This window comes from Papio anubis, chromosome 7 (genome assembly GCF_008728515.1).
Source record: "Papio anubis isolate 15944 chromosome 7, Panubis1.0, whole genome shotgun sequence".
Classification (NCBI taxonomy): Eukaryota; Metazoa; Chordata; class Mammalia; order Primates; family Cercopithecidae; genus Papio; species Papio anubis.
In genome coordinates this window covers 33,527,618-33,541,064 of record NC_044982.1, presented here as the reverse complement: position 1 = coordinate 33,541,064, position 13,447 = coordinate 33,527,618, and the positions used below count along the sequence as shown (strand labels likewise).

The window sequence follows — 13,447 nt, the reverse complement described above, 5'->3', positions numbered from 1 at the left end:
TTCTGCCTCAGGTACCCAAGTAGCTGGTTAGTATTAGGGATTACAGGTGCATGCCACCTTGCCTGGCTAATTTTTGTATTTGTATTTGTATTTGTATTTGTATTTTTTTTGAGACAGAGTCTCGCTCTGTCGCTCAGGCTGGAGTGCAGTGGCCGGATCTCAGCTCACTGCAAGCTCCGCCTCCCGGGTTCGCGCCATTCTCCTGCCTCAGCCTCCCATGTAGCTGGGACTACAGGCGCCCGCCACCTTGCCCGGCTAATTTTTTGTATCTTTTAGTAGAGACGGGGTTTCACCGTGTTAGCCAGGATGGTCTCGATCTCCTAACCTCGTGATCTGCCCGTCTCGGCCTCCCAAAGTGCTGGGATTACAGGCTTGAGCCACCGCGCCCGGCCTGTATTTTTATTTTTATTTATTTATTTTTTTGAGACGGGGTCTCGCTCTGTCGCCCAGGCTGGAGTACAGTGGTGTCATCTTGGCTCACTGCAAACTCCGCTTCCCAGGCTCCAGGAATTCTCTTGCCTCAGCCTCCCGAGTAGTTGGGATTACAGGCATGCGCCACCACTCCTGACTAATTTTTGTATTTTTAGTGGCAACGGGGTTTTACCATGTTGATCAGGCTAGTCTTGAACTCCTGACCCCAAGTGATCCGCCCATCCTGGGATTACAGGCGCGAACCACCATGCCCGGCCTTTTTTTTTTCCTGAGACAGAGTCTGGCTTTGTTGCCTAGGCTAGAGTGCAGTGGTGGAATCTTGGTTCACTGCACCCTCTGCCTCCTGGGCTCAAGTGGTCCTCAGGCCTCTACCTCCTGAGTGTCTGGGACACTTACAAGTATGAGCAGAGTGCCTAACTTCTTTATACTTTTTTGTAGAGATGGGGTTTTCCTGTTTTACCCAGGTTTGAGCCACTGCCCATGTCCTTTTTTTTTTTCTTTTTCTTTTTCTTTTTTTTTTTTCTTGAGATGGAGTCTTGCTCTGTTGCCCAGGCTGTAGTGCAATTCTGCGAGGCTCACTGCAACCTCCACCTCCCAGGTTCAAGCGATTCTCCTGCCTCAGCTTCCTGAGTAGCTAGGATTACAGTCTCACACCACCACACTTGGCTAATTTTTGTATTTTCAGTAGAGACAGGGTTTCACCATGTTGGCCAAGCTGGTCTCAAACTCCTGACCTCAGGTGATCTGCCTGCTGCGGCCTCCCAAAGTGCTGGGATTACAGGCGTGAGCCACCACGCCTGGCTTTTTCTCTTTTCATAAAGACATTTTACAAGAGGTAATGTAAAACAAAAATCAAGTTGAATGGTGTAGAGTTGTAGTTAATCAGATTATTGTTTTGGTTTTAGATGGAACAAGAGGCTGAGAGGCGCAGGCAGCCACAAATAAAGCAAGAGCCAGAATCAGAAGAGGAGGAAGAAGAAAAGCAAGAAAAAGAAGAAAAACGAGAAGAACCCATGGAAGAGGAAGAGGAGCCAGAGCAAAAGCCTTGTCTGAAACCTACTCTGAGGCCCATCAGCTCTGCTCCGTCTGTTTCCTCTGCCAGTGGCAATGCAACACCTAACACTCCTGGGGATGAGTCTCCCTGTGGTATTATTATTCCTCATGAAAACTCACCAGATCAACAGCAACCTGAGGAGCATAGGCCAAAAATAGGACTAAGTCTTAAACTGGGTACGTTAGCATTTCCTTCCTTCTTTATTTTCTTCCCTTCACCCCTGCAAATACCTGTATTGTGCTTTAAGGAAAAAAATATATATTTGTGCTTGGTTAGGTAGATAGAAGATTACTAAAAAATGCCTTTCTAGCTCACGATTGTTTTCATAGTTTTACTAGTGCTCCTATATCTGCAGCTGCCTCGAGTTCTGAGAAGAAGTGAAAAGTTTAATTTTCTAGCACTTGTGAGTAGTGAGTTATTTTTTACAGTTGGGATCTTTCTCTAAGATTTGTGGAAGTATATTTTGCATTGCTTTTGAGGGATGGTGGGTTGTAAAATGAAACATTTGGAAATTAAGTCATCATGCTAAGAGAGTGTTTTTACTGTAGGTGCTTCCAATAGTCCTGGTCAGCCTAATTCTGTGAAGAGAAAGAAACTGCCTGTAGATAGTGTCTTTAACAAATTTGAGGATGAAGACAGTGATGACGTACCCCGAAAAAGGAAACTGGTTCCCTTGGATTATGGTGAAGATGATAAAAATGCAGCCAAAGGCACTGTAAACACTGAAGAAAAGCGTAAACACATTAAGAGTCTCATTGAGAAAATCCCTACAGCCAAACCTGAGCTCTTCGCTTATCCCCTGGATTGGTCTATTGTGGATTCTGTGAGTAGGAAATTATATTTCATCATGTTATTGGGAACAGTTGGAATATGCCATAAAAATTCATTTGAAGGAAAAAAAACCTCGTTTGATTCTATTAATGACAAATAAGTAGGGATGATCATCTTGACACCAACTCAATGCCATGGTCAAGAAATTAGTAATAATGGAAAATTTTTTGGTGGTACTTGAAGACTTATTAAAAGCAGATGATTGTATCTTGATACATATCTGTCTTAGTTCAACTTGTGAATTAACATATTTTAGTCTCAGGAAAAATCATGAAGCTTTAATAACTGTGATCGCAAGTTACAATTCTTTAATTCAGTAACCATGCTTTGTTTTGTAGATACTGATGGAACGTCGAATTAGACCATGGATTAATAAGAAAATCATAGAATATATAGGTGAAGAGGAAGCTACATTAGTTGATTTTGTTTGTTCTAAGGTTGGTCTTCTATTCTCTTCCATGCCAGCTTTTATTTTATATATTAAAATATTAGACACTTTTTAAAAGAGCAGAAATTTTACAGAGTCAAGTTGCATGATGGTTTAGGTTCAATTAAGTGATTTATATCTGCTTTTTAGAAGTTATTTTTATTTTTGGTGTGTTTCATTATTCACTGCAGTGGATGCAGATTTATGTCTGTTTTAATGAACCCTTCCATCTAACTTCAGACTCTGCACACCACGTGTTTTTCTTTCTGTGGGTTAAGGAGGGTGGAATTGTTGGTTACTGCCAATTGTGTGCTCTCTTTCTGCCCCTGAGAATGCTATGCCATCTTCTTCTTGTCTTGGTTAGAATAATTATGTTGAGATTTTATGGACATAGCCAGTAGCTTTTGCTATCAACTCCTTTGTCAGTCACCCATCCTTTGGATAGGATGAAAACAGTTCGTTTCATATCATAGTAACGATCAGTGTTTATTGACTGACAGGCTGTGTTCTCGGCAGATATTGTGTTTTGTTTGTTTTTTGTTGTTGCTGTTTTTTGTTTTGAGTCGGAGTTTTGCTTTGTCCCCCACGCTGGAGTGCAGTGGCGCACTCATGGCTCACTGCAGCTTTGAATGCCCAGCCTAAAGTGATCCTCCTGCCTTAGGATCCTGAGAAGCCGGAACTATAGGCACATGCCACCACACCCTGCTAATTTTTTTTTTCTTTCTTTCTTTCTTTTTTTTTTTAAATTATACTTTAAATTCTGGGCTGCATATGCAGAATGTGCAGGTTTGTTACATAGGTGTAACATGGTGGTTTGCTACACCCATCAACCCATCATTTACATTAGGTATTTCTCCTAATGCTCTCCCTCCCTTAGCCCCCAACTCCGCGACAGGCCCAGCTGTGTGATGTTCCCCTCCCTGTGTCCATGTGTTCTCATTGTTCAGCTCCCACTTGTGAGTGAGAACATGCAGTGTTTGGTTTACACCAGGCTAATTTTTTATATTTTTAGTAGAGACGGGGTTTCACCACGTTGGCCAGGCTGGTCTCGAACTCCTGACCTCAAGTGATCTGCCTGCGTTGGCCTCCCAAAGTGCAGGGATTACAAGGCGAGAGCCATCACGCTAGCCGAAGATAAAGTTCTATAAAATGTTAGCAAAGTGGTGGCCCAAGCCTTGTAATTCCTGCACTTTGGGAGGCCAACGGGGCAGAACACTTGTGGTCACAAGTTCGAGACCAGCCCGGCCGACATGGTAAAACCCCGTCTTTACTAAAAAGTCAAAAATAGGGTGGGCATGGTGGTGGGCCCCTGTATTCCCAGCTACTCTGGAGGCTGAGGCAGGAGAATCACTTGAACCCGGGAGGCGGAGGTTGAAGTGAGCTGTGATCGCGCCATTGCACTCCAGCCTGTGCGATAAGAGTAAAGCTCTGTCTCAAAAAAAAAACAAACTTCTTTTAACATAACACTGTTAGAATGTGTCTGTCATGAATGTTATACCCATTTTATACATGAAGAAATTGAGGTTTAAGGAGAAGTTGTGTCTTGGCTATGTTGTATACTGAGTCTAGCCTCTGAAACCCATGCTCTTAACCACTAAGGTATATCTTCCCATTGTCTCCTGAAAACATAGTCTTAACTTTAATAAAACAGTTAACATAGTAGAAACACCGTATTTCTATAAAGGTATAGCTAAGGTATTTTTCTGCTAGCAGTGCTCTTTTGATATGAACAGTAAATTTACTCTGCCTTCTCTAACTTGTAATTATTGTGGCATTAAAACTTATGTCAAGGCCGGGCGCGGTGGCTCATGCCTGTAATCCCAGTACTTCGGGAGGCTGAGGCGGGCGGATCACGAGGTCAGGAGATTGAGACCATCCTGGCTAACATCTTGGCTAACACGGTGAAAACCCATCTCTACTAAAAATACAAAAAATTAGCCGGGCTTGGTGGCAGGCACTTGTAGTCCCAGCTACTTGGGAGGCTGAGGCAGGAGAATGGCGTAAACCCAGAAGGCGGAGCTTGCAGTGAGCTGAGATAGCATCACTGCGCCTGGGTGACAGAGCAGGATTCCGTCTCAAAAAAAAAAAAAAAAAAAAACTTGTGTCAGATTTGACTTAAAATTAGACTACAGACGGCTATAGAGATTAAGATTCCAGGTTTTGGTGCCTCTTTCATTGAAGAATGATATTCTGAAAATTAAAACATTTATAGAATGGTTCCTTAATCACAAGAAACTCCTGTCTGAATTTGAGGATTCATACCTTAAAATTTCTTGACTATATTGTTAATTTTTATTTATTTTTAATGTGACAATTATTTTTCTCTTTTAGGTTATGGCTCATAGTTCACCCCAGAGCATTTTAGATGATGTTGCTATGGTAAGTTAGAAATTCACTATTTTTATTTCTTTTAATTAAAAAAAAAAAATTTTTTTTTGTCTTAAAATATAGATGGGGTCTCACTATGTTGCCCAGGGTAGTCTTGAATTCCTAGGCTCAAGTGATCCTCCTGCCTCAGCCTCACAGAGTGTTGAGATTACAGATATGAGCCACTACACCTGGCCAGAAATGCACTATTATTAATATTTTAATTAACATCTATATAAACTCACTTTTGAATTTGATTCACTTCCTGCCTTTGTTCCAGAATCTTTTTTAGGCCTGAATTAAAACTTGAGGGGCTGAGTGCAGTGGCTCATGCCTGTGATCCCAGTACTTTGGGATACTGAGGCGGGTGAATCACAAGGTCAAAAGATCGAGACCATCCTGACCAACATGGTGAAACCCTGTCTCTATGAAAAATACAAAAATTAGCTGTGCATGGTGGCGTGCGCCTGTATTCCCAGCTACTCGGGGAGGCTGAGGCAGGAGAATCACTTGTACCTGTGAGGTGGAGGTTGCAGTGAGCCGAGATTGCACCACTGCACTCCAGCCTGGTGACAGAGTGAGACCCCATCTCTAAATAAATAAATAGGGCTTTATTCTTTTCCACCAGTTCCATTCATGTTTTCCCTATGCCCAGCACAATGTGCTAGAAGCATAATGTAGAACAAATGACCTATAGTAGCAGAGAGACAGATATACAGATACTGAAACCTTGATGTACTTGTTTGAATTAGATATGTAGAAACGATAATGGAGGTAGAGGAGATAGAACATCTGATGGCATTGATAGCAGTTAGGTTAAGCATCACAGGGATTACCACAGAAACTGAGACATGTAGTTGTGTGTGTGTATGTGTGTGTGGTTTTTAAGTTGGATACATGTGCAGTTTTGTTATATAGGTAAACTTGTGCCTGGGGGTTTGTTGAACAGATTATTTCATCACCCAGGTATTAAGCCTAGTAGTCATTAGTTATTTTTCCTGATCCTCACCCTCCTGGCCACCCTACGATAGGCCACCTTGTGTGTTGTTCCCCTCTCTTGGTTCATGTTTTCTCATCATTTAGCTCCCACTTATAAGTGAGAACATGCTGTATTTGGTTTTCTGTTCCTGTGTTAGTTTGCTAAGGATAGTGGCCTCCAGTTCCATCCATGACCCCGTAAAGGACACTATTTCCTTCTTTTTGGCCACAAGATTGTATATATATGCTGGTTTTTGGACAGGTATCCAAACACTTGTTGTACTGACAGTGAATGTCAAATCCTCGTTGCATTTAATTTGGGATTACAGTCAGTGGTAGCATTTAGTTAACACTGATTTTGTGAGACAAGGAAAGGAGAAGATAATTGATGGTAAAGGTTGAGCAAGAGAATGAATGAACTATGATCTCCAAGTTAGGAAGAGAAGAAAATAATACCTGAATGGAGCTGGTGGTTTGAATGAATTAAGGACTAGTGGTTCCAGTGAAGTTGTGGAAGGTGAATTGTAATAAAACAACTGAAAGAAGAGGTTATGGTCAGAGTGTAGAAAGTTCAAGTCTGTGTGATAGGTCAGTCCAGACGATGGCAAGGTGCACAGTATGACTGTGGGAAATTCCTGGGTATTGGGAGTCAGATTGGAGAGAAATACTGGAAATAGTTGCCAGAGCACTCATTTAAGTGGGGGGAAGATAAGATACTTGCCAGATAGCTGCTCTTGCAATGGATAAGGTGGTGAGAGCTCATGAACGTCCATGGAGTTGTTATTTTTTTTGCCAAGAAAGAAACAGCGAAGACCCACCAGTCATTCCTGTGGAGACTGACATTGAGAGTGAGAGACTGCCCGAGAAGTGCCAGGGCTTTAGGAGACAGAGGAGGTTTTCTGTTAAGAGGAAAACCCTAATTTAGTTGTTGGTGTGTAGTATAAAATAGAACAGGAGTCCAAAGGGCAGAGCGAGAAGGCAGCAATGGGAAGATGAGTAAGGATCATCAAACATGATATGAAATGGTAGATGACTGGCAGTACTTGCAGTTGGAACTGCCACCAAAGATGTCAGGGAGGGACATAGTGGGGTTTATAGTCAAAAAGAAGAATTGTGAGTTCAAGCTGCTTTGTGGCCAGGCATTTTATGGTGTCTAAAGCCAGATAACATTCTGGTTTTAGAATGTTATTCTGCTGCCTAGCTAGCTTGATGCAGCTGTCGTTTAGAACACCTGATAAAACATTTGTGAAAACTTCATTGCCTCAGAGGAAAGGAGAAATGTGAATAGATTTCAGTCCTTAGGGCTGGATTCTGAACTTTCCTGAAGCTTCCAGCCCTGTTTTTCTTGGAATAGAGGGTGTCCTAGTTAGGCCTGAGTGAAGACATGTTTTAAATGAAACAGTGTTCCAGTGTTTGGCCTCAGCAGAGTTCCTATCACAGTACAGTAAAGATTACATGTCAGTGTTAATTTTAGATTTTTTGATCTGTTGTAATACATTGATATTTGGAGTGTATTTAGACCACTGTTTATGATTTTGTGGCTCATTGTTGATTAGAATGAGAGGAAACCAGTTGAGCTAGTGTTGTCAAACAGCTCCGCTAAAAAGCTCAGGGGCCTTGTAAATATTTCTTGAATAAATGAGGAGACTGAATTTTTAGCCTGAGTACTGTTTTACTCTGAACAAAAGTCTGACTTCTTTCTATTGTATCTTTTTCATTTTATGTAAATTAAATGAAGTTTGGTTGCATTTTGTGCCTACATCTCCCTGAAGTGTGACTCAGATGTGGATTAGTGTTACAACAGAGTTCTTAAACGAAGGTCAAATCTGGCTCATAGAAATCTGATCAAAAGTTCTTTAATTAATTGCCATCATTGAGAAAGCGACAAATTTCTTCTTCTTTTTTTTAAATTTCTTTTGTTTGTTTGTTTGACACAGAGTCTTGCTCTGTTGTATGGAGTGGCAGTGGCATGATCTTGGCTAACTGTAACCTCCACTTCTTGGGTTCAAGCAGTTCTCCTGCCTCAGCCTCCCAAGTAGTTGGGATTACAGGTGCCCACCTCCACGCCTGGCTAATTTTTGTATTTTTGTAGAGACTAAAATTTAGCCACGCCTGGCTAAATTTTGTAATTTTTGTAGAGATGGGTTTCACCATGTTGGCCCGGCTGGTCTCAAACTTCTGACCTCAGGTGATCTGCCCACCTAGGCCTCCCAAAGTGCTGGGATTAGAGGCGTGAGGGACTGTGCCCAGCCTTCTCCTAGGTATTTATTAAGTACTTGTTATATACCAGACACTTTTCAGAGCACTTAACTACATACCATCTCTTTTAATTTCCACTTAGTACCTACTGCTATGGTATGTAGCTACATCCCCTCCGCTTTAGAGATGAGGAAACTGAGGCTCAGGTTAAGTAACCCAACCAAGGACCTATCGCTGAGTAAGAGGCAGCACTGCAGTTTGAACCTATGTAGTCTGACTAGAGAATTTGAACCTATGTAGTCTGACTAGAGATTGAGTACTCTAAATTCCTACCACAAGCCTCCTCTATGAAGACCTGGCAACTCTAGGCCACACTTCTGGAGCACAGTCATAGCTGCCCCCTTTAGAAGGGAGCAGAGTAGTCCATTTCACCTCACAGCAGCCATAATGTAGAGGGCCAGATGTGTGTATGGGATGATGGCAGGAATAGTGATGGGGACACAAGGACCCTAATTCACAAGTAGAGAGGAAGACAATTTCCTCATCCACCACTGGAAGACTTGTTACTTAGTAGTCATGTGTGCCCCGTGATGATGATTGTGTTTGCTTATTCTGTTTACTGTATTCTGAACACTGTACTGCTTATATCCTCATTTAATGTTCACTTTAGTGTCGAGTACACAATAAATGCTAGTTAAGATGGCACGGTTGGGCTGTGCACAGCAGCTCAAACCTGTAATCCCAGCACTTTGGAAGACCACGGTGGACAGATTGCTTGAGCCCAGGAGTTTGAGACCAGCCTGGGCAACACAGGGAGACCCTGTCTCTATTTAAAAAGCACAAAAATGTAGCCAGGAGTAGTGGTGCACACCTCTAGTCTCAGCTACTGGTGAGACTGAGGTGGGAGGATCACTTGAGGCTGGGAGGTCAAGGCTGCAGTGCACCATGATCACGCCACTGTACTCCAGGCTGGGTGACAAGAGAGATCCTGTTTCCAGGGAAAAAAAAAAAGTTTGTGAGGTTGTGTTTTGGGGGATAAATGAAATTCTGTATTGTTATTATGTAATTGTGTATTTGTTTAGTTCTTTTTAAATTACTATGTTCTTTATGAAAAGCATGTGGTTTCCTTGGGAAGTAGTTTTGTCAGACATGTATAAATGCAGTATCTGTAAAGGTAAAATAAAAGAATAAAAGGGGGATCACAAAAATATTGTACTGTTTGTGTTTAGTAAGCCATGGAATTTTGAATGATTTTTTTTGTTGTTGGTAATTTACATTTACTATTTATTTATTTAGAGACGAGGAGTTTCGCTCTTGTTGCCCAGGCTGGAGTGCAATGACATGATCTTGGCTCACTGCAACCTCCGCCTTCTAGGTTCAAGCGATTCTCCTACCTCAGCCTCCCAAGTAGCTGGGATTACAGGTTCCTGCCACTATACCCAGCTAATTTTTGTATTTTTAGGAGAGATGGGGTTTTGCCATATTGGCCAGGCTGGTCTTGAACTCTTGACCCTCAGGTGATCCGCCTGCCTCAGCCTCCCAAAGTACTGGGATTACAGGTGTGAGCCACTGTGCCTGGCCCATTTACTATTTATTAATAATACATTTCTCACACTGGACAAATTTTCTTTAAGTCATTTTACTGAAAGTAAAACTACTTTCTAAGGAAAACAAATACGTGTTATAAAGAACGTAGTAATTTAAGAAGAACGAAATATACAACTATGTAATAACAATACAGAATCTCATTTATCCCCTCAAAACAACCTTAAAACTTTTTTTTTTTTTTTGAGATGGAGTCTTGCTCTGTCGCCTAGGCTGGAGTGCAGTGGCGTGATCTTGGCTCACTGCAAGCTCCACCTCCCGGGTTCACGCCATTCTCCTGACTCAGCCTCCCCAGCAGCTGGGAATACAGGCACAGGCTGCCACGCCTGGCTAAGTTTTTATATTTTTAGTAGAGATGGGGTTTCACCGTGTTAGCCAGGATGGTCTCAATCTCCTGACCTTGTTATCTGCCCGCCTCAGTGTCCCAAAGTGCTGGGATTACAGGTGTGAGCCACCGTGCCCCACCACTAAACCAATCTTAACTAGCATTTAAGTAATAAGTGCTTATTGTCAGTGGATAAAAAACTTTATACTGGTCACTGTTGTTGGCAGATGTTGATGATTGCTTCTCTTACATGTGTTGCTGTTTTGTTTCCTCTTTAGGTACTTGATGAAGAAGCAGAAGTTTTTATAGTCAAAATGTGGAGATTATTGATATATGAAACAGAAGCCAAGAAAATTGGTCTTGTGAAGTAAAACTTTTTATATTAAGAGTTCCATTTCAGGTTTCTTCTTTGCCACCCTTTTAAGGACTTTGAATTTTTCTTTGTCTTTGAAGACATTGTGAGATTTGTAATTTTTTTTTATTGTAGAAAATGTGAATTTTTTAGTCCTCTAATTTGTTGTTGCCCTGTGTACTCCCTTGGTTGTAAAGTCATCTGAATCCTTGGTTCTCTTTATACTCTCCAGGTACAAATTACTGGTATGTTTTATAAGCCGCAGCTACTGTACACAGCCTATCTAATAATAATCTTGTTCTGCTGATTTGTTTCTTGTAAATATTAAAACGACTCCCCAATTATTTTGCAGAATTGCACTTAATATTGAAATGTACTGTATAGGAACCAACATGAACAATTTTAATTGAAAACACCAGTCATAAACTATTAACCACTCCCACTCTTTTGATCAGAAATGGCAAGCCCTTGTGAAGGCATGGAGTTTAAAATTGGAATGCAAAAATTAGCAGACAATCCATTCCTACTGTATTTCTGTATGAATGTGTTTGTGAATGTATGTGTAAAAGTCTTTCTTTTCCCTAATTTGCTTTGGTGGGGTCCTTAAAACATTTCCTAATTAAAGAATAGAATTGTAAAGGAAAAATGATACTGTTCCAACCTAAAATGTCTGTTATAATTAGGTTATTAGTTTCCCAGAGCATGGTATTCTCGTATCGTGAGCAATAGTCTGCTAACTGGATGGGGTTTTCTTTTTAATAAGCTGGCTGCTTCAGCTTCTCTTTTAAAGGAATGTGGATCATAGTGATTTTTCCCTTTAATTTTATTGTTCAGAAATGAGGCATATCCTAAAATACTGGAGAGTTGTATTTAATGCATTTTTGCACTAATTGGTCCTTAGTTGAAATCTATTATATCCCTTTATTTAACAAAAAATTCATCACACCAAAAGTATAAGTGAAAACCCCCTTTAAAACAAAACAAAAAAATGAAGTAAAATTAGGCAAATTGACAGACAATGAGAGTTTTACAAACATGATAGGTATTCTGCTCGGCAATTTGTAAGTTTACATCTTATTTAAGGATAAAGGTAAATCATTCAAGGCAGTTACCAACCACTAACTTTTTGTTTTCATTTTTGTCTTGTAGAAGGTTTATATCTTGTTTTACCTTGGCTCATTAGTGCTTAAAACTATACTGATGATGTGCTGAGAGAAATTCCTGGGGCTTTCTTTGTTGTAGATCAGAATTTCACCAGGGAGTAAAATTACCTGAAAATGTAACAAGTTTTAAACAGCTTTTCACACAAATTAGATGCAGCTGTTCCCATGTCTGAATACTTATTTAAAAGAAAGGTAAAGATTGGCCTGTTAGAAAAGCATAATGTGAGCTTTGGATTACTGGATTTTTTTTTTTTTTTTTTTTTTAAACACACCTCGAGAGGACATTTGAAAACACTGTTCTTACCCTCGAACCCTGATGTGGTTCCATTATGTAAATATTTCAAATATTAAAAATGTATATATTTGATCCTGGGGACTCATGTTCTTTCAGAATCATGTAAATAAATGGCATCATGTTGTAATTGTGTGGTGCATACTAGAAAACTTAAAAATATGGGCTGAATTTTTTATGGACTTGATTTTTATGACTATTGGTATCTAAAGGTCAAGGAAGCCATTTACATTATTTTGGATGAATCTACTATACATCTATGGAAATGCCTCTTTTTTATTTTAAATTCTGGTTTCTCGACGGAAAATTTCAGAAAAGATGCCCCTTGCCATTTTCGTTTATTTTTCAGTCTTTTCTCAGACACACCCCTAGCCTAAGAGCTTGTTCGAGCAGTTTATTGTGTCTGTCTTTTCTTTTTGTTTTTCTTTTTTTTTTTTTTGTTGAGACGGAGTCTCGCTCTGTCGCCCAGGCTGGAGTGCAGTGGCTAGATCTCAGCTCACTGCAAGCTCCGCCTCCCAGGTTTACGCCATTCTCCTGCCTCAGCCTCCCATGTAGCTGGGACTACAGGCGCCCACCACCTTGCCCGGCTAGTTTTTTGTATTTTTTTAGTAGAGACGGGGTTTCACTGTGTTCGCCAGGATGGTCTCGATCTCCTGACCTCGTGATCTGCCCGTCTCGCCCTCCCAAAGTGCTGGGATTACAGGCTTGAGCCTCCGCACCTGGCCATGTCTGTCTTTTCTTAACGTACTGCACAGTTGCTGTTTCTAAGGCATCATATTATGTTGTTTTTATTTAGCCACTATTAACATGAAGGTTTATTCAGGTAGATTTGATTTTCTTTGCTTGGTTTCTTCTCCTGCTCTGTCAACTATACTTATCTTAAAGGGCCACTCTAAAAACAAGGGAGATCTCTTAATCTGAAACCTTTGGGGAGATGTACTGTGTACTGCATAACATCTCCAGTGAGGTTTGCGGCAGGACCTCAACTAAATATATGAATTTGTGCAAGTTCGTATATTAAAGTTTCGGCAGCAGAGTGAAAATTGTTATAATAAATGTGGTAGAAACTGTTAATCGCTTAATGCCAGTTTAAATCATGTTTTGTAACCAAGCTTCAGTAAAAGCCTTTAGATTGTCAGAGTTGCTTGTTTTTTAGAATTGTATATATAAAGAATTAGCCATTAAACAGGCATATTCTAGTGTCTGGAAATACACATCAGAAATTTCTATTAAGTTGCTTGAACTTTGTGGGTTAATTTTACCATAAACCCATGAATTAATTTTAGTTTGAAAAACCTTATACAGTATGAATTCGTTTTGCCCTTTCAAATTGTTATATAAAGAGCATGAAAATCTTTTTTTGGTGTTTTTTTCTTTTTGGTTGAAGGGAGGGTGTTTTTTTTGTTTTTTGTTTTTTTTGTG

General features: G+C 40.5%; 1 protein-coding gene across 1 annotated transcript in view; it reads left to right on the top strand.

Moving 5' to 3' along the window:
- RBM25 (RNA binding motif protein 25) overlaps positions 1–12,155 on the top strand; it is a 66,205-nt gene extending 54,050 nt beyond the window's left edge. Inside the window, exons 15-19 of the mRNA XM_031668010.1 lie at positions 1,338–1,662; positions 2,035–2,309; positions 2,656–2,754; positions 5,076–5,123; positions 10,497–12,155. Coding sequence (XP_031523870.1) covers positions 1,338–1,662; positions 2,035–2,309; positions 2,656–2,754; positions 5,076–5,123; positions 10,497–10,589 — 840 coding nt within the window. The 3' untranslated portion in view covers positions 10,590–12,155. The remainder of the gene's footprint in view (positions 1–1,337; positions 1,663–2,034; positions 2,310–2,655; positions 2,755–5,075; positions 5,124–10,496) is intronic.
- Positions 12,156–13,447: the final 1,292 nt, after the last annotated feature.